The sequence below is a fragment of the Xiphophorus couchianus genome, chromosome 3 (assembly GCF_001444195.1).
Source record: "Xiphophorus couchianus chromosome 3, X_couchianus-1.0, whole genome shotgun sequence".
Classification (NCBI taxonomy): domain Eukaryota; kingdom Metazoa; phylum Chordata; class Actinopteri; order Cyprinodontiformes; family Poeciliidae; genus Xiphophorus; species Xiphophorus couchianus.
In genome coordinates, this window is record NC_040230.1 from 23,737,894 (window position 1) to 23,758,498 (window position 20,605).

A 20,605-nucleotide genomic window follows, 5' to 3' on the forward strand; every position below is an offset into this window, starting at 1 on the left:
GAGCACAATTAAAACAATATTATGTTTTGAAATAGAACAGACAGCTGTCTGAGACCTATTGTCTTTTTTTTTAATTATTGAAAGATATTTGCCAGATACTATTGGTTGGTCATGTTACATACTCATTATACACAGAAAAATAGAAACTATAAGTTTAAACTGTGGAGAGAGAAAAAAACATGTGGTGCATTCAAAATATGATATATGATTTCCTTGACTGGGGTGTTATTATTATTATTATTATTATTATTATTATTATTATTATTTCTTCGGCTTAAATGTTGCAAACATTTCTGAGTGAAATTATTTATTTAAGAAAAAAGAGAGTTTTACTAAGACATTGTGCTGCTAAACTGTCTGTGACCAGCAGGGGGGGATATGTACAAGCAAATTAGCTTTGAGAAACATGCTTTTGCATAATAATTGGCTGAAAAAACTAAAAAAACTAAAGTTTTTAATACAACATTATTTTCATATGCAGACCCCAAAGTTGATGACAGATGCAGAGTTCTCTTGCTCAAACATCTGAGCTCATCAGGACACAAACACAAACCATGCTACAGGCTTCTGTCCCGCCGATGTCCTGCTTTATAAAATCTCCAGTTCAAACACGCAAATCTAAATGACATTCTGTCTTTTGGTTCCATTTTAGCTTTGTCTGTCCATTACACTTTGGCAGTTCAAAGCTAGAGTGATGCACATCACACCTTCTACGTGGTAATTTTATTTTATGTTTTGTTTTTGTTGAGGTATGATAATAAAAAATACAAATGATACACTTAGCCTTAACAGTAAATAGAACTACGTTTTCATTTATTTAGACTTTAACAGTGACAGTGTCAGCACCACCTCATCTGACATGTAAACATTCAAGTAAAAACAACCAGAAAGACACTCGAAAGAGCTTGCTTGCTTAAGTGCATTTTTAAAAAAGAAAGAAAAAATAGATGTATACACATGTATTTAAAAATTAAAACATTGCAAAAATGTGCAAAATACGTATTTCCCTAAAAGGAATCCTTAAACGAACAAAGGGCATTTAGGAGAAGAGCAGTGGCCATTAACTCTTAAGTTTTGTGCCTCAGTCTCTAGTCATAACAGTTTTATTGTGCTTTTTGGGTTTTTTCACTGGTTTTTCACTGGTTTAGCGCAGATGCACAGATTTACCTCCTCTCCTATTACAGTGTCTGCATCATAAAATTAATCATTTCACTTAAGGCCACAAGCAAATACTGTTCTGCAACTGTTCTCTCCTGCAAGTGCATTTTAAACCTACGAGTAATGAAGTCATTCCCGTTAAGTGAAAATAAATAGAAAATGTTAAAAGACTTTCACAAGACACCTCGTGTTGCGTGACACAATCAAAGCTGGCCACAACAGGACAAAGCTTTTAACGGCTCCTCCGCCAGTTTCGCAATGAGCTTTTCATGTTTCCTCTAGTCTCTAGGAGTCGCATTTCAACCGACCAGAGTACGAACTCGCAGAACCGGTCCGCAGAACCAGTCTCTTAGGCTTTGTGCAACATGTGGGATGCTCTCATGCAGGTGCAGTGGAGAGAGCTGATGCTCCACTCTGGTTGGGTTTTGAGGCATCGCAGCCTCAGAGAAGAAACCTGGTTTGCTTGACGCTGCCATTCAGTCCCTGCACGGTCCAAACTTCGATGTCCAGAACGTTGAAGTCCTCGTGCGTGGATAGAGGAGCGTTGTGGAAGGTGGGGAAGGAAAAGCTCGCACCACGGCACAAATCTGCGTCCAGCCAGAGGGCAAATCCGCCCCTAAAAGAGAGAAAACGTATACATTTAGAAGAAGAATCTTTGAAATATATTGCAGCACATTTATTAAGAACAGGAACAGAGTCTACCCTCCTGCACCAATCTGCAGAGGTTCCCTGCTGCCACTCACAGAGTAGGAGTTCTCTCCACTCCACTTGTATTGCTAAAGAAAACACAAATAAAAGATATTAACAGTTTTAGCTTTAAATCGTTTTTGTTATGTCCTTCTTCAACCTATATCTTTGGCTGACATCGATAAAAGTACCTATGTGTCCATTCAATTAGTGGTAGTGGTCTCACATATTTATGTTTCTCTAACAGGTTCGTGTTAAGAATGACAATTGAAAGTGTGAACTTTAATTATTACTAATGCTACATTCAGAGACGTCTCTGAAAATAAAAGCTCCCCCAACCTCCTACCTGGAAATCAGGACCGAAGCTGAACAAGAAGGTCTGGCCTGTGCCGTAGAAATATTTACTGACTGAACAGATCTGAGCAGAAAGCCCCAAACACCTGAAAATAACAACAACAACAACAACATCAGTTTGTTAATTGGTGTTTTGGCTTGTTGGGAACCTGTGAGATCCAGATGCAAACCTTTGTGAACATGTCTTTGACGACCAGCAGCGCTGGGCTGTCCAGGTTAGCTGTGTTCCTTTAGAGAAGGGGTGTCCAAAGTCGGTCCTCGAGGGCCGGCATCCTGCATGTTTTGGTTCTCTCCCTGGTTTAACACACCTGGATCAAATGATGGATCATTAGCAGGCCTACGAAGAACATTGACATGCTGAGAAGGTTGTTACTACCACCAGGGAGAGAACTAAAACATGCAGGATGCCGGCCTTTGAGGTCCAGCTGTGGGCACCACTGCTATAGAGCGTCTGCAGGCTTGTCCCATGGATGGAGGTACTGTACACCGGTTGCCATGGATACCCCTGGGTCTTTGGAGGCATGTGAGAAGCAAGCTGTGGGGAAATCATCAGTTTCTGATGAGATAACACCCTTGGATGTCTCACTTGGGGCCTGCCTCTCTGACAGGAGCAGTGGGTCACCTTGAGCAGGTGATCTTCGCCCAGCAGCTGGCTGTGGTGTGTCAGGACAGGCAGTGTGTGTTCAGGCTCCAGGGACTCATGGCTCTCCAGTTCAGACTGCACCGAGCTGCACAAACTCAAGCTGCGCTTGGATTCCGCCGCCGTGATGATCCGCAACAGGGATGCAACAAGTTGCTAAAAATAAAATGTAACTTAGGGTGACCAAGCGTCCGTATTTCCCGTATTTCACGTCCTGTCCCGGGCGTCCCGGGTTTTTTTTAGAAAGTGAGGAAATGTCCTGTTTTTTAAATTACCTTCATTGGAACCATTAAATTTACAGGCACTAGGGCACTGCGCACGGCGCTGCGTGTGACGTAATCCCTGAGCCGGGTCTGTGTGGGCAGCCCTGTTCTTAATCAGAAGATAGACAGCGTGGCTGTCAGTACGCCAACAACATGCCAAAGCGCAAATGTATGTTTACCGACGATTTACAAAAGAGTTTCCCCGCTTTCAGACCGGGTCGAGACAAATGGGAGGCCTTGTGCACAGTGTGCAAAGCAGGCACATATGTCTCGGTGTCCAATGGAGGTGCAAGGGATCTGAAAAGCCACCTGGACACCGAGAAACACAAAACAGCTGTCCGAGGTGAGAGTAGTGCTAGCTCGATCACACAGTACTTTGTCAAACCAGGGAACGAGGATGCAGTGAATGCAGCGGAGGCTGCATGGTCATTCCACACAGTGAAACATCACAACAGTAATCGATCTATGGACTGCACCAGTTCATTGTTGAAAAAGACCCTCCCCGATTCAGACACTGCCAAAAAGTTTAGTTGTGCCCGAACTAAGACCGAGGCTGTTGTTGATGGTGTTCAGGCACCTCATTCTGTTGAAGTGGCGCACGAAGCGCTCAAAGACATCCCATTTTGTGGTGCTATTCATTCATTACAGGAATTGTTAAGCATTTCTTAATAAATACATTTTGAATAAAATTATCATTTGTTATTGGAGTTATTGCTGTTGACTTTTACTGAAAAGCATTTTTAATAAACCAACTGTAAATATCATGTTATTGTAGGATTACGTAGGCCTATGTTAAGTGAGAGCGTGCCACAGCATGGGAACAGCGCTCCTGGTTTTCCCAAATGAAAATATGGTCACCCTATGTAACTTCTTTTTTTTTTTCTTTTTTACTTGTGTCTGTTCTTGCATGTGCTCATTTTGCTTTCAAACTGTCTTATCTCTGTGTCTTTGAAGCGAACTGTGCAAAGTCTATTTGTTTCGTAACGACTCCCACTCTCTTGAGCAAATAAAGTTAATCTCACTTCCACATACAGCTCCACACAGTCACTGACAGCATAAAGCGTGCAGATATTTTCCTGCCTTTTCCCGATAACTCCTGATTTCTCTGTGTTATTCTGAACTCTGTCGCTCCGATTGTACCGTATGTATCTAAAAGCACCTGTCCACGATTACTTTAAAAAAAAAAAAGGGACTGCTTCACTTTAATTAGTGGGGAAACTCAAGCTCCCCGGTCGGTGTGTTCTGCAAATGATCGTTGATTCCAGTGCTGATGGGAAGGCCACGCCTGCTTCTGGGATATGGAGAGAGGGAATACATGGGATGCCCATATAAGGAATGTGGCATTTCCCACAACCCCAGGGACAACAGCCAGGCTCCATGCTTCTTCGAGTTACAGTAAAAGGGAGGGGAGGTCAGGTTTTCTCAAGAAACGCATGAGGTTTTTTGGAGAAGCACACCGAGTCTGGATTAGAGCGTGCCTTCCGGAGTTTTGCAGTTTTGAGCTTGTTGCTGAAGAGTTTGCTGATGACAACAAAGGCTTTGCCCGCCGCAGGACGACGGCTGTCCTGCTGCCTGTTGGGTAGTTTTTTTTTCTGGTGACCATTCCACAAAGAAGGTGTAGAGAATGACTAACCCTGCGTGCAAACAAAATGCAAATATAATGAAAATTACTCATGGAAAAGGGTACATTTGTTCTGTGGCTGCAAAGACAGTGTTTGTTTTTGAGACTTAAATAAACAAACAGTACGGCGCTTTTCTTGTTTTCATAGACATTGGCTTTTTTTTGCATTTTTGTCAATGTTGTAATATAGAATAGAATAGAAGTACTTTATTCATCCCAGCAGGGAAATTACTTCCCAGTTACAGCATAGGCACAAGAAACAATAACAACTACCACTGAGTAGTAGTAGTTGTAGATAAAATAAAAATAAAATATAAAATGCTATAAATTGTAAAAATACAATTTATAGCATTTATGCGTTACTCTAATGCATATGCTGCATGCGTTAGAGTAACACACAAAGTGAAAAGAAAACGTCCACGGTTTTCAGGATTTACTTGATATAGACCATTCTGCTGCAGCTCTGGCTACACGTTCAGGGTTGTGGGTCTTGCCCAAAAGTGAAACTCAGGATGAGCCTGAAGTTCTGGACAACTTTTTCAAATGTTTCCCCTTTATTTGACTGCATTCATTTTCCTAATAATGCTAGCCTGCTATCCTGTCCCTTATATATATATATATATATATTAAAAAAAGCTTCCTACAATATGATGTTGCCACTGTGTTGATAGTGGCATTTAATCTAAAAAACCCCCAAAAATCCACATGTAGATTCTACTTCCTTGGGAGTTATGAAAGTAAACTCCCAAATGGTTGTGCAGGACTTTATTTCAAGGCATCGAAGTAAAGATGAATGCAGATTTACACCGCAGTAAAAAGGATCCTCTGAGTTCACTTCAAGAAAATGCCATTTTTCTCCTTAAAGCTATTTTGTTATGTCCCCTGTGAAAATTGTAACAATTAAAAAGAAACGAATCAAAGAACCGAAGAACAGGATTCTTTTGCAACTTACTGAGTCTTCGTTAAAACCTGGGAAGAGTGAAGGGCTTGTTGTGTTTGACATCAACCAGCACCGACGCCTAAATTTGAATTTTATTTTTGTTTTGACTGTCGGAGACAAACTTATGTCATTTGTCCACATGTGAAACAAAAACATAAGCAACTCCTGAAGGCTCCACTGTGTCTGTGGTGAGGTTCAGTTTGGACGCATGCACATTTCTAACAAGCTAAAGAAAATAGAACGTCGTTATTCAAAGTTAAGACCAAAAATAAATAAATAAATAAACTACCACAATCAAAACCAATCCCATTTGTCACAGCTTTGTGATATTTCTCTGTACTCACTCTCCGGCGCTGTAGGTCATCCTCATGACGACCGAAGCTCTAGGCCAGGGGTCTCAAACTCCAGTCCTCGAGGGCCGCAGACCTACAGTTTTTAGATGTGCCACAGGTACAAAACACTGGAATGAAATGACTTAATTACCTCCTCCTTGTGTAGATCAGTTTTCCAGAGCTTTGCTAATGACCTAATTATTTTTATTCAGGTGTGGTGCAGCAGAGGCACATCTAAAAGTCGCAGGGCAGTGGCCCTCCAGGACTGGAGTTTGAGACCTGTGATCTAGATGGTCTAAATGAAGAAAACTGATCACTTTGAGAGCTAAATACTGATGAAATGGTTCCACTGTGACTTCGCCATCCCTTCTCTTTTCTAAAATCAATTTGCAAAGATAAGGCCCTTTTGACCAAAAGCCCTCACTTTTATCAGCTGACGGCACCACGCGGCTCACAGAGTACGTGCAGGCCATGTGAAGCTGCCAAAAGCCCAAAACGGGTGAAACATTAACCTGTTCGGAGGCTCTGTCTGTCTGTCTGTCCTTAAATTTGGCCGCAGCAAAGGCGCTCTGCTTATCTTCTTTGCTGCACCTCATCATCTCATCAGTAGTAACATGCTTCTTCTCTACTGGTGCTGTACTGGAGTGCAGATTTTTATAACTCCAAAGCAATTCAAAGTGTAATTTTTTGCAATCTTCTCTGCATTTTCTATATATATATATATATATATATATATATATATATATACAGTATGTATATAACTGTTTTGCTTCCACTTCTTTGCCACTGGATTCCTGGATTTGTTGCACAAATCCTTTATTAATTGAGAGCAAAACACAATCCAGAAAGAAACCGGTTGCTTAGGAGACCAAGTTTTGGCGCAGATCTGTCCCTCCATCTATTTTCAGAATGAGAATCTCATGCTGCTCAGCTTTGCAAATACATTTAGCACCCGCAAATACATTTGCGCGTCTGCCCTGTAGTGGTCACTCAGCATTGATCTTTCGGTCGCATTGCCATATTTTTTCTATTAGAAATTAAAAACAGAATCAGAAATTATTCCACTTTTATTGTAGAACCTAAAAGTATATTTATGGTGTAAGCTGATATTTGATTAAGCAGCTTAAACTACACTTCACTCCAAATGCAACGAGTGCCAACGTGTCGCTGGATTTTGGCAGCCGTAATTGTTGGGGATTTCTGAAGTTACATTACTTCAGTACTTTTCGCTTGTTCTCTTGTGCATTCCTGACCGCATAAATTTGGTTTTAACAAATGGGAATGACTCAGAAACATTTGGCACATCTTAAAAGTGTCCATTCCTCCAGAATCTATCTCATCCTATAAACTCATCCCTTACCAACAACATTTTATCCGACCGTTAGACTGCAGCGTTCTCCGAGAATAGCCATTATGATGGTTTCCAGTGATTCCGGTTTCCACAAGTCGCTTTGGTTTTGTCATTGCTTTATATGCAGCTAGTAAATTAGAGACTGAGGACAGAAAGCAAATATCTCATCAGACCCGACATTACTGTGACACACTGAGCTGTAGATCAGTAATCTAAGGTCAAGCTTCTCTTCTTAAATTTTTAGCTCTTTTAGATTAAATCACAGTACGGATGCTGCTTGTTAGTTATGTTGTTGTAGCTGAGAAGTGTGTCAGAATGCTTTGAAAGGTGCAAGGAATTCAACTGTATGGCACCTAAATTACCAATGAACTACAATAACTTGAATAACCCTGACACAAACACCACTGGCTCAGTTTCCTGTCTTTGTCCTGTTTTATACAGCCCGCAGTGTAAACATATCTTCATCCTCCCGGACTTTAGTCCCATTTTAGTTTGCTTTGTCAGTCCGTTACCCTTGACGGACTGACAAACCTTGTCAGTTTTAGCAGTGAACAGAATACGTCTCATTAGTTTTCAGAAAATGAAATGGCGAAAGTGCCACTTCTCCTGATGTGTGAAGGAAACAGACCAGCAACGCGCTGAAAAGAGTTAGCGTATTTATGTCCATTTTCAAAGGAAATAAATAGATGCATGTACATATATTAATATCATTTTAAACATTACAAAAAATGAACAAAATACCTTTTCCCTAAAAAAAATTCAAAGAAGAACAGAGGAAATGAAGTAGAGGCCACAGTTAACACCTACAGTAGGTTTCGCTTCCTCAAAAGTTCCTTGGGTTCTCATTGTTACAGTTTAATCGTGTGTGTTGGGAGTGTGTGCGTGTGTGTGTGTGTGTGTGTGTGTGTGTGTGTGTGTGTGTGTGTGTGTGTGTGTGTGTGTGTGTGTGTGGGTGGGCATGTGTGTGTCTTGACCTGTTTTATTTGGTTCTCACTTCCTGCGCTTCTAGAAGTAGACACACAGATTTAGGTCATGTCCTCTAACCGTCTGCACCATAAAATGATGGAAACAAATGCAAATGTGTACATAGATTCCACTTGCAAACACATTTTACTTTTATTTTTCAACCAAGTCAACTAAAAATATATAGAATGTGTTAAAAGTTTGAAACAGTAAAAGCTATCATCATTGTTGTTAACGTTGTTATTTCTTTCCTATAGAAATTGTACCTGGCTCAAGCAGGGTTTTGCGCATTCTTCCTGGACAGAGTCAACGAGAAAAATGTGTTTTCTTTGATTTTCGTCACCGTAGGAAGCACACCTGCCTGAGTTTAGCTTTGTCTCTTTTCTGGGTAGAGCCAGTTGCTAGTGCTGTTGCTGCCACTGACTGTGTTCTCTTTATCCATTTCACAAAGGAAAGCTCGTGTGGCCCAAAGTCAATGCATTTATTTTCTGACTGCTTCTTTTTCTCTCAGCTACAAGCCAGTCACTGAATGTGGCCAGTCAGTCTAAGACTGTTTATGCTGCAGGTTTCTCTCTGTTACAAAAGACTGCTTCCTTTCCACTGTCACCATCTGCATCCATGATGGATACCTTCTAAGTCAATGACTGAATGTTAGTGGCTGGATGAATTTTGTTTTGGTGGGATCGATTGATTGATCAACTGAGTTTGACTGTGATGCTGTACTGGCTGTACTAAATATGACCATTGAATTATAGTGTAATGAGCTCAACTGGTTTAAACTGAACTCTACATGGCACAGCGCCATTAGTGTTTAAAGATTGGCACTTTGGAAACTTATAAAAACTTCTAATATTGGTAATAGTGCTCAGGCATACATTTCTTTATCTTTTGAAATCCGAGACTTCAAGAAAGACAATCTGAGGTGTAGTGGGAACATTTTAAGGTTACTATGATTATTAGCTGAATCTATGCATAGCAGCATTATGGTTCTTGTGTGATGCATGAGCTCATGAAAAAGACTCCTGAAGGAGTTTAGCTTCTCTGGCCTTAGCATTACAATTAAGTCATTGAATTGTTTCTTCATCTTCATCATGGCTCCCAGTGAAAGAAGACGTGCGCTTGCTGTCTGCTGTCTGTTCTGTAGCCAAGGAGATGATCAAACTACGTGAATGGAGTGAAACTCTCCCTATAAAAGTGTAAACTGTGTTCTGCTCGAGGCTCTTTCTCCTGACTGTGAGCAGAGGCTTCGAACGCTGTAGAGCCTTTGAATAAATTCTGATTGAGAATATATGCTTTCTCTGGCTCTTGAAACAGTTTTCCCCCTCACTCTTTGATAAAGGAAAATTCCCACAACAGACTTTAAACAATCCGCCCTGATATTCTTGCACAAGAGAAACAGTGAGACAATCTACTGGAGATTGGGCCACTTCTGGCAGACAGACTATATCAGTAGAGCACGCTTGAAAAAACAATCAGCCGTAAAGCTTGTAAGTAGAAACAGACATGCAGGTTTTCATATGTGAACATGTGTACATGTGGCCTTAATCACCTGTAATGGCCGATTATTCATGCTGGATCTGGGAAGTGAGGTTCCTGACTAATTTGAAACTTTTAAGCAGGAAAGTTAAAAAAAGTAACAGTTGCTGTATGTGTTTTTTTTCTTAGAAAGGTGACGTTTTTCTTTTGAATCAGATTAACAGAGTTCATGTTAACAGAAGAAAAACAGTTCTCTGCGCAAGCACGCAAAAGCGTACTGCCGTCATTTCCTTTCCAGGATATTATGCAGCTTGTTGATGATCTCTCATCAAATCTGGTAAATTCTTTCCATGATGCCGGATGCCCCGGCCTTTTTCAGACATGGGAAATGTTACTATGAGGGAGTCTGGTTCACTTTCACTGAAAAAAGATGGGATACACACTCAACTGGACTGCAGATGGCAAAAGTATTTATATCCCTCAACCATTTTGTCAGATTGAAACAAAAAAAACTTCAGGGTAGTCGATTGGCATTTTTTTTATTAGACCGGGGCAAGGCAGTGCATAAGTGGAGGAAAGACAACAGTAGTTATTGACTGAATCTGCTTTTTGAAATATTTAATTTAAGTTCAATTTAATTCATTTTTTGTTTGCTCATTTATATTTAAAGTTAAAGCTAAATAGTTTTGTTCATTAGCACACAGTTAAATGTGTGTGTCAAAGTTAACCAGTGATGTATCTAGGATGGTAAGATCACTACTGTTTTTATGAAACACAAATCAAGTCCAACACAGGTAGTTGGTCTAACTCTAACCATAAGCTCAGTAGAGGGGTGAGAACAAAAAAAAGAACTAAATGTGGCTTCCTCTGCTTTTACAGGAACATCTTGCATGGGAAATTTTCATGAGCAGAAAGTTGCTGCGGTTAAACTCTAACCACGGCAACGTTCATCTTTTCTCTCTTAAAATTTTTTTTTACAAACAGATCAAAAGATAACAGAACGTTGATGGTTGGGTTCTGAAACAAATTTCTTTTTTCGGTTTTCGATTCCCAAAACAAATGTCCAAGAGAGTTTTCTCCTCGGATTTAGTTTTTCTTTTAGTCTGTTTGTTCCTCTTTGTAGGTTTCTTTTAAGGGAGGGGGGGAGCCGTGTGGCTCTGCGGTAGAGCACCGAGCAGCAGCTACAGATGGAAAAACAGTCCCTAGTGCGGCAAAGATACAGAGAAAATGTTTAACAAACAAAAACAAACTAGAGACGGTGCATTTTTGTGAGGAACATGCTGGAACTTAAGGACATAGATGTAGAACCCCCCCCCCTGTAAAACCACCTGAATTAAAAGTGACCAGAATTAATGGAATATATTTTTTCCTAATTTTAAAACACAGAGGATCTTTCACTACATAAGTCGGACAAACAACTCCAAACAGAAAGTCCACTGGAAATAAATATCCACCACGTCAGAGTTAGTACCATGATGTGGGAAACATATTCTACTGACCTTCAACGTTTAATTCCCCACATTGCAAAATAACTTCCTAAACAAATGTCTCTGTTGTTGAGGTAGAAACACCTGCGGTTTAAAGTCCTGCCACATCCACTTCATGTATTTAAGCTACTTACTGACAGAGTTATGGAACTAACCACGGACCACCGGCAGGAAAGTTCCTCTGTCCTACATGTTACAATAGCTGCTGCTGCAGTAACTAGACAAAGTATAAACCCGGAGGATAAACATGTCCAGTTCTGGATTATTCTGTTTTGCTTTGTTTGTCACACTAAAAGGTTTCAGATCGTCAAACGTACTTTGATATAAGACAAAGATGACCAGAAGAAATCCTGATTTTTCAGAGACATTGCTCATGTCTGTTGCATCATTGCCCTGTCACATAAACTAAGGGTTTAATTCAGCAAAACCAGGGTCGGACATTCTCCTTCATGATTTAATTCTGCCAGAGTCGGTGGTTCTATCAATGGCAAGGTGCCCAGAACAGAAGATCTATTGCCCCACTTAATGTTGCCACACAGATTCTATTTATGTAATTTCTTGATTTTACTGGTCTGAAAGTTATCAGGTCAGACTGTGGCCTCAGGGAAACTGAACTCAGCTTCCCAAGACGTGAGTGCAGACAGTTAATTCTTTAATTAACAATAAAGTGGGGTTAGTTTTCACCTTCTCTTTTTGTATTTACTGTTGTTACCTTCGACGTTCAAGCTTGTTCGATGATCTGAAACGTTTTAACAGTGACAAAAAGGAGCAGAAGAAATCTGGGGGGGGCGCAAACACAGCCATATTTTCAGAAACAGGTAAGTGAAATTTTGGAATAAAAAGAGCCCTGAAGAACTCGTCGGCGTACGCACACTTTCGCTGATCCATGCATCACTCTGCATTCCACATCCCCCAGAGTTCAGTTTACGTCAGCGGCCTACACGTTTAGACTTGACATTGTTATCCTTCTAGAAGTGTTTGCAATCAACTCGATCCTAACTTTGGGTCGTGCTTGTGGAGAAAAAGAAAAAAAAAAGAAAGAAAAGAGCATATTGAATCATAACATGCATGAGGGAAATTAAAATCGACATACGGAATCCAAGCATCTCTCTAAAACTGAAATTATGGGTTATCCTCTGTCATACCTGATTGACGTCACACATTTGGCAGTTTGGCGTTAGGCGCTTTCCAGATGTGTCAGTGCACACTTTGAACTGCTTAGCTTTTTTTTTGCTTGGTAATAAAAACGTTTCAATGCAAACATTCTGCAGAAACACAAAGCCACTGCACTGATTGGTGTCAATTCTCTAACATGATATTCAAACACGAAAGAATAACGTCACTAGCATGACCCAACATTTAGAAACTCCTCTAACAGCTTTAACAGTAAATAATTTATGATCATTTCTTTTATCAATACAACATGCTGCCGGGTCCAGGTCAAGACGGCGGCATACATAATAAGATATTCAGGTTTGCTGGAGGGATCTCTAAAGATAATAGTTGGGAATCCCAAGAAATCTATCTGGAGCAATCACTTTCAGCTTCTTTTATAAAATTATGAAACTAGAGACAAACTAAAGCTGCAATAAGAAAAACTAACCCTGCAACATCACAGATGAGCCCTCTGTGAAATGACATAATGACATAATGACATAATGATGGCTCAGAGCCATGAGACAACTTAGTGGTTCAGTCTAAGATTACGTCTTCTGATGATGTGCTGCGTTCAGGTACGTTGGACAATCAGGCCAAACAGATATCATGTCAATCTAGGACATGACATCTGTTTCGCAGTTGGAGCCAGTCGTACATTGTCAGATCGCCATATATACCAACTGACAGCTGCATGTACGTTCAGCTGTATGACCTGTGAGATCACCTTATGCTTTATTTTTATCAGCTGTATGACACCCTGACAACAGTTTACCTTTCAGATCATCAAAGAAATGATGAATCACAGAAGTAAATAGATATTTATGTCAGTGGCCTGAATGCTGAACTGACGGCTCCTCTAAATGTGGCGGACTTTTTGAAGACTGTGTGTCTGCTCCTCCGTTCAGTCCCTATTTGTGACAGCTGCAGGTAAACCTCATGCTTGCCAGGAAAACGAAGCCTAGAACAGAAGAGTTCAGAAAACCACGGCCCTAATTAGGCCATTTCATTGTTTCTCTGTCTAAAGCCAACAACATGCACACATATCACTTTTAGAACCGTTCAGTCTCAAATCGCTACTAAAACATGTTGTAAAATAAATACTTCATAGAACACCAACTGAGTTCTTTTGGCTTTAATTGTCCTAGTTAAAGTTTAACTAAAGTCTTCAATCACTGCGCATCAAGCAACCTTGAGGGTTTTTTTCTGCCATTGATAAAAGGCATAGTTCCTTGTAACTTATCTCTTGGTGTAAAATAGATATTAAATGCGTATGGTGGATTTATATATATATATATGTGTGTGTGTGAATATTTTTGTTTGAGCTGTTAACCACTTTAACCCAGTTCGCTCTTTCAATTAACCACATCACAAGACACATTTTACGTTTGACAACATCTCTATAATTTTTTTTTATTAAGCTTAATCAATTCCAAAGGAAAAGCTTAACATGTCATTTTACTGAAACACACATCTTTTCCAGGAAAAAGAACTGCGGCGGTGCCAGCACTGCCTGTCAGAACCAGATTCGCGCGCAAACAAATAAACCAAACAGACGTACAAGCAAAAATGTGCTTTAGTTTCTTGTTTCAAATTTTCTGTATAAAAAAAAAAAGGATTTATCTATAAATAATCACATACAAAAATAAGCCAAAGATTTCAAGCATTAATTATTTGTATCTTACAGCTACTGTATATACTCCAAAGAGGAACATAGTGGCATTACATTAGACGGTTAACGGTTAGTTTTCACTTCCTCCTCACTCACCACATATACAGATTACAGTTTGCTAGTCGTAGTGCAAAGCAGTGCTTTATCTCACCTTATCAGAAAGGAGTTACACTGAAATGAAACCAGCTCAGACAGGCAGCTGTATCTACTATCCTGTTACAGTGTTTTTTTTACCATCAAGCAAATAATGCACAAGCAGGTATAAACACACACACACACCCACACACACATCACAGGCCATGCATACAATTTTAGAACTGTAAACAAACACGTCTTTCAGTGTGAACGTTGCGTCGAAATGCTTTTCAGGATCGCAGAAGGCCACCGGCGGGGGGTGACTCCGGCGAACACCCAGAGGGGTTTACAGGAACAGGAAGCATGAATTGTGGGACTTCAAGTCACCACTCGCTTCCAACAGTCCCAGTTCACCGAGCAGGAAGCCCACCGAGGGAACCAGTCGTGTACGGTTGCTCTGGTGCCGATGCGTCTCTGACGGCGGATGCTCTGTCTGGATGCAGCACACGGGTTGGCTGACCTTGAAGTGTCATAACTTCAGACAGGAAATCTTAATTTCTTAATGCTTCCCTGTTCAGTTCTGCACAGTCCAGACTTCAACGTCTTGCACGATGAAGTCTTCATTGGTGGAAAGAGGAGCGTTGCGGAAGGTGGGGCAGGAAAAGCTGGCGCCGTGGTACAAGTCAGCATCCAACCAGAGAGCAAAGCCAGCCCTATAAAAAAAAGAGAGAGAAAAAACATATATAAAACTAGAAATTAAATCTTTGACTTCTTCTTCTTATTGCTTTATCATAAACTGCCTCTTTCATATTAGCCAGGAGTGAAAGAAAAGGAGAACGTACCCTCCTCCACCAATCTGCAGAGATTCCCAGTTGCCGTTCACAAAGTAGGAGTTCTCCCCGCTCCACCTGTATTGCTAATGAGAATTAAGCACAAAATGTTAGTCAATTGTACTTTTTTTTTGTGATACTATACGTTTAATAACAGCTTTCCCATTGATAATAAAAATGGAGTCCCCCCTACCTGGAAGTCAGGATTGAAGCTGAACAAGAAGGTCTCGCCCGTTCCGTAGCAGTATTTACTGACTCTGAATGGATCCGAAGAAAAAGCTCCAAACACCTGAAGGCAACAAAAGTCAGCAGCTCGTTAGTCAATGTTTTGGTTTTGTTACTCGTGTCAAAATCTGTGTTGAAGCCAACAGTTAAGATGCAAACCTTTTTGTGCATGTCTCTGATGACCAGCAGCACGGGGCTGTCCAGGTCGGCCATGTTCCTGTAGAGCGTCTTTAGGCTGCTCCCATGGTTGATAGTGCTATAAACTAGTTGCCACGGATACCCCTGGGTCCTTGGAGGCATGTTAGCTGCAATCTATTGTGGGAGGGGGAAAAAAAGATGATCTTATATATCTAATGCTAGCTTTTCAAGTCCAAAATAATAACACAAAAGTAATTTTTCCACTAGAGCTGGACAGGTTTGTGGAGTAACACTCACCTTCTGTAGGCGAAAGTCATCCAGCAGCTGGCTGGCATGGCTCAGCACAGGAAAATCATCCTCAGCCTCCTGGTACTCGGTCTCATCCACCTCAGACTCCACAGAGCTGCAGAGACTCAGGCGATGCTTTGAGTCCTTCACCGTGATGATCTGAGCAGAAGATGTCAACAAAGCCATGAGAAAACTGTTGCTTTCCCCACATATTTTCTCTTTGCCTGACATTCGTTTTTATTTTATTTTTTGTCACATTACAGACTTGTCCTACAGATGCGCAGCTGTACGTAAAACCCCTGAGCGCTTGGCATCAAATAATCTGCATAATAATCTCACCTCAACGTACGGCTCCGCACAGTCGCTGGCAAAATAAAGCACTCGGACATTTTTCTGCCTTTTCTTCATAGCTCCCGAGTCGTCCGTCAACCTCTGCGCTCTGCTCTTCCACATGTCTGCTCTCTCTGAAGGGAAACTTTCTCCCCTTATAAAGCCTCTGCGGCGCTTTCACTTTCATTAGTCGGAAATCCAACCGCATGGCTGCTTATTGGCTAACCGTTGCGACTAGAGTTTTGCTTTCCTTCATACATGGAAACGGAAACCCTGCCCCGAGCTACAGAGGAGGAGGAGAAAGGATGTCCATATAAGGAAGGAGGGTTTTCCCATCATCTCAAAGCTTACAGGTTTTTTTTGGCCTGCAGGGCCCTCAGCTTGCTTTACTGTAACAGAGGAGGGGCGAAATTCTCCTGAAGAATGTCTCTGAGACATGCTGAGAGCAGAGCTCAACAATCTCTGACTTGTTTTCTTGTTTTTCTTTCTTTGTCTGAGAAAAAAAAAACAAAAAAACAACTTACCTCCCACTTCTTTGCAGCCTTGGGCTTGCTGGCCCAGGGCTGCTGCAACACCCAGATGTGTTCCGGCCTTCTCCACGACACGACATGGTAGGCGCTCTGGCGTTTCTTCCTGACGTTGTTGTAGGCCTTGCAGCGCTTCTTCTTGCCTTTGCTGTAGATGTCTGGAGACCATTGCACAAAGAAGGTGTAGAGGTGGTCAACCCTGCAGGGCAAAGGGAGCGAAGATGGTTTGATTTCGAATAAGGTGCAGCATGCCAAACTGGAAACGAATCGCTGAAATCCCACCCAGTTCTTGCTATATTCAAGCACACGTCATCCTGCTCAAGGCTCTGCAGGATTGGTTGATTATCTAAACTCAATAGCGATGTCAGACTGGCAGAGGACATGCCAAGACACATAAAATCAGGGTGCTGATTTTTTTTTAAGTTTGTGCTAAGTACTCAGTGTTAGCATTGTGTCATTTGGAAATGAATATAGGAACTTGTTTTGGTGGCATTACTTCATGCTGTGTTGCAAACTTGTCATTTTCTGCCATCAAGTGCTGGAAATAGGGATATTTTTATTTAGAATAAGAGAGAACTGTTATCAACAGCTTAGATAAATGATTCTTTTAGAGTAAATGTAGGAAACAAAAGTTTTGTTGTGGTTTACGTTTGTGGTTTTCCACAGACTGGTGTGTGTGTGTGTGGGTGTGTGCGTGTGCAGTCATGCAATGGTAAGAAGAAAATGCAAAATGTTATTCTAAATTGTGAATTAAATTGATAAAGTTGTTAATGTGCACAAATAGCTGGAAACTGGGACATTCTTTAAACTTTCCCAGTTGCAGCTTTGCGGGGCTAAATTAGCAACACTACTGAAGACTGAATTGCTTTACCTTCTAAAAACAAATATTGTGGAATTAAATGCTAATAATGAATATGATTTATTTTAATTTTCTCAGTCTTACATTTCCAAATTTAAAAAATCTAAATAAAAAACACAACAACAACATAATAGCCTAGAAAATTGCACTGCAAAATCATAGATTCCCTAATGTAATAATAAAAAAAAATAAATTTGTCATAAAAAAAAAAAAAACTCAAAACAAAACATAGAAATAGTTTATTTTGCAGGACAATAAGCTCTTGTTCCACAAAAGAGAAACACTTTGAACTCCTTATTTTTTACAAACATGCTGATCTGTCAGCTCATATGGAAAACCACGCAGAGCAGCACATTCAACACTTTCAGAGCTACTTACTCTCCAACGCTGTAGACAATTCCCATAACTGAAGACGAAGCCGTAGACGCTAAAGAGCTGAAGTCAAGTTGATAGCCTGAAGGCTCACAGCCGAAGTAGCGTTTCCACCTCGGCCCTGCCATCCCCACAATTTATAGGAGCGGATCAATTCGCTGAGATAAGCCCCTTTGACCATAAACCCTTCCCCCGTCTCTCCACACGGCCTGCACGTACTCTGTGGACTGTGCAGATCTGTGCCTTGAAAACCAACGCTGGTAAAACATTAACCTGACCTGCTCCCAGTGTCCATCCTGACGTTTGGTGGAAGTTCAGTTATTGTGTCAAAGTAAGGCTCGGTTAAAGAAAATGGCGAGTTGACAGAGAGATAGCGGGCCTGAAAGTATGTCATTCAGATTGATTAGCCTGTTTTATTGTGTCTTTCTGGCTCCTTGGGGCCCTGACAGATCTTATCGTCCCATTAGGAGTGCAGATATGGAAGATTTCTTTGCATTGCAACACAATTTCTTTTTTTAATGGGAGTAATGTCAGCATTCAATAATTAATGCCATTTATGCACTTCATGTTTTTCCTCATTTTGATTATAGTCACTAAAAGGAAGAGTTTATTTAAGATGTGTCAATTAATGGTGTTTGGAAGCATTTTCTTTTTTCTACTCGACTTTTCTACTTTGACTTTTTTTTTTCATTTTTCAGGCGGTTACACGAATGTATAAAGACATTACATCACCGCCTGCCATCACACTCACATCCAGATTATCATGATTATCAGAAGTTGTTATTTCCCTATGATTTTCCTAAAACCATAGCGTCAAATAGAAACGAGCCTTGTTGACAGGGATTGTATCTGGAAATACATTTTCATCCCATCTCGGAGGTTTTGAGGTCAAAACCACCTCGGCCGTTTTGTTTATTCTGTTTCAGATCATTGATCATTTGTTTTTTTTAGACGGGAGGGTTCGAAAAACACGGGGGGCCCGTGATATACGGCACGCTCCATTGTCTGACTCTCTGTGTTTACCTTGGAGATTTAATCAGATCAGCAAAGGCCGAGTATGGCGTCGATCGTTTGTCGGCAAGCGATTATTCAATACTTGCCATTCAGACGTAATCGGTGTGAAGGGATCATTAGTATTGCCACGCTGGTGTTCAGACTAAACTGGTGTTTCAAGAGAGATAGATCAAGTATTATGAAGATCGGCATCCAGTGACATTTTAATCAGTAAACCTTCAAAAGCAACTTTGAAGCTGTCGACGGGTTTTAGCTCTGTGAATTTCCAGAGACTACTATTTGAGCGTATAAGGATTTTGAGTCCTTCTGAATCAGTCAATGATTACAGCAGTATAGATAAGGGCGTTTTTATTCGCAGTGGCAGCACTGTATCAGGATTTGGGGCAGTGGTAGCAGTGCTTAAGCATACAGTTTTGTTGGTCTTTTGATAAGGACCAGAAAGACAATCTGGGGTCACCAATCAGCCATGGCATCCCTTACACAAGAGAAACAGTGAGGAAGATCAATGCGGGATAGGGCCTATTCCGTCACACAGACAAGATCAATAACACACACACACACACACACACACACACACACACACACACACACACACGAGTACATGCAAAAAAATCTTATAAAATTGTTGCATTTATAGTGATGTGTTACTTTTGAGCCATACACAAAAGTATGCACTATACATGTAGACCAAAACGTAAATTTTGGTCTCAAGGTTTTCCATGGTTTTCTTTCAACGATTGCTTTTTTGGCCACTCTTCCATAAGGGCTCGAATTATTGAGTTCACAAATATTAGATGTTTTGTTACCAGATTCTACCATCCCCCCATCACCTGCCTCTCAATGCTCTCCTCGTCCAGTCGGACAGCTTGGACATCTGTGTTGCCATGACGGGTTGAACAGAAATCTGTGAGCTGTCTCTCCAACCACGACATCGTGGCATTAAAAACCTCCACATAATCTGCATCAGAAGCCTTGAATAAAACTACTTTTTCCACATGACGCTTGGTTCTTTTGATAGAAAACTATTTTGGGGAGCTCTTTAAGTCAATGTGTTTCTGCGAAAATGGGGCTATGAACTGTGTGTAGGTCATTCCTCTGTAAGTAAATCTGATGTGGTTACACAACGAATATTTGTCATTTTCTTGGCTGGATGACTGACCTCTCCCCCAGATCCAGGAAATCCGCTCTTTCTTCTACTTGGAGCAGCTTCTCCTCCAGTCGCCACCACAGGCTCTACGTGAAACCATCCACCACCGGCTATTGTTATTCAATCCTAAACAGGGAGTTTGATAGTCTAGAATGAAAATGCAAGGAGTTATCCTGTTCTTAGAGCACTTCAAATGTTTCTTTTATGGCTGCCTGTTTTGACAAAATGTCGTCATGTGGATCGCAAGGTACACTTCTCAAGCATCTTATCAAATTTGAGTCTAGATTTTATTTTTTTTATATTTCTACCAAAGATTTAAGATCAATGAAGACTGAGAAGATTATATAGCAGGCCATAGTTATAACATTTGGCTTCTAGTTTCTCATATTTTACCAAAGACCGCACAGTTTCACAGGATCTCTACACTGTAAAAAAACAACAACAAAAAAAACGTCTCTAATTTACGGTGAAATGCCAGAATTTTACCGGATAATTAGGTAAAAATTCTGGCAACCACAGCTGCCAGTATTTTAGAGATGTTTTTTTTTTTTTTACAGTGTAATAAAACCAAAACCACATCAAAATGTGTGCTTCTGCACCTGAAGGTTGTTGTAAATGTCAAATGTTCATGAATTTCAAGTAACTGACCGATAATTGTGAAGTGGAAGGTAAATTATATTTTTTGGGGGAGGAGCGTTTGG

At 40.7% G+C, this 20,605-nt stretch overlaps 2 protein-coding genes and 1 long non-coding RNA gene across 3 annotated transcripts; all 3 read right to left on the reverse strand.

The window, feature by feature from the left end:
• Positions 1-785: 785 nt before the first annotated feature.
• Positions 786-3,120, reverse strand: LOC114142254 (nuclear receptor coactivator 7-like). Its single transcript, XM_028013428.1, is given in 8 exon segments — positions 786-1,774; positions 1,861-1,934; positions 2,192-2,252; positions 2,254-2,285; positions 2,370-2,427; positions 2,703-2,734; positions 2,786-2,995; positions 3,115-3,120. Coding segments are annotated over 8 exon segments (648 nt in total). The 3' UTR covers positions 786-1,599.
• Positions 3,121-3,969: 849 nt separating this feature from the next.
• Positions 3,970-6,168, reverse strand: LOC114139460 (uncharacterized). The gene is made up of 2 exons (XR_003594450.1): positions 6,008-6,168; positions 3,970-4,736 (listed from the first exon to the last, which is right to left on the reverse strand). It is a non-coding gene; the product is annotated as an uncharacterized LOC114139460 (long non-coding RNA).
• A 7,639-nt stretch (positions 6,169-13,807) lies between these two features.
• LOC114141840 (nuclear receptor coactivator 7-like) lies at positions 13,808-17,896 on the reverse strand. The gene is made up of 7 exons (XM_028012699.1): positions 17,750-17,896; positions 16,510-16,711; positions 15,665-15,814; positions 15,389-15,541; positions 15,198-15,293; positions 15,017-15,090; positions 13,808-14,887 (listed from the first exon to the last, which is right to left on the reverse strand). Exons 1-7 carry the CDS (start codon positions 17,869-17,871, stop codon positions 14,749-14,751), a joined length of 936 nt encoding a protein of 311 aa, XP_027868500.1. The 5' UTR covers positions 17,872-17,896; the 3' UTR covers positions 13,808-14,748.
• Between the last annotated feature and the right edge of the window lie 2,709 nt (positions 17,897-20,605).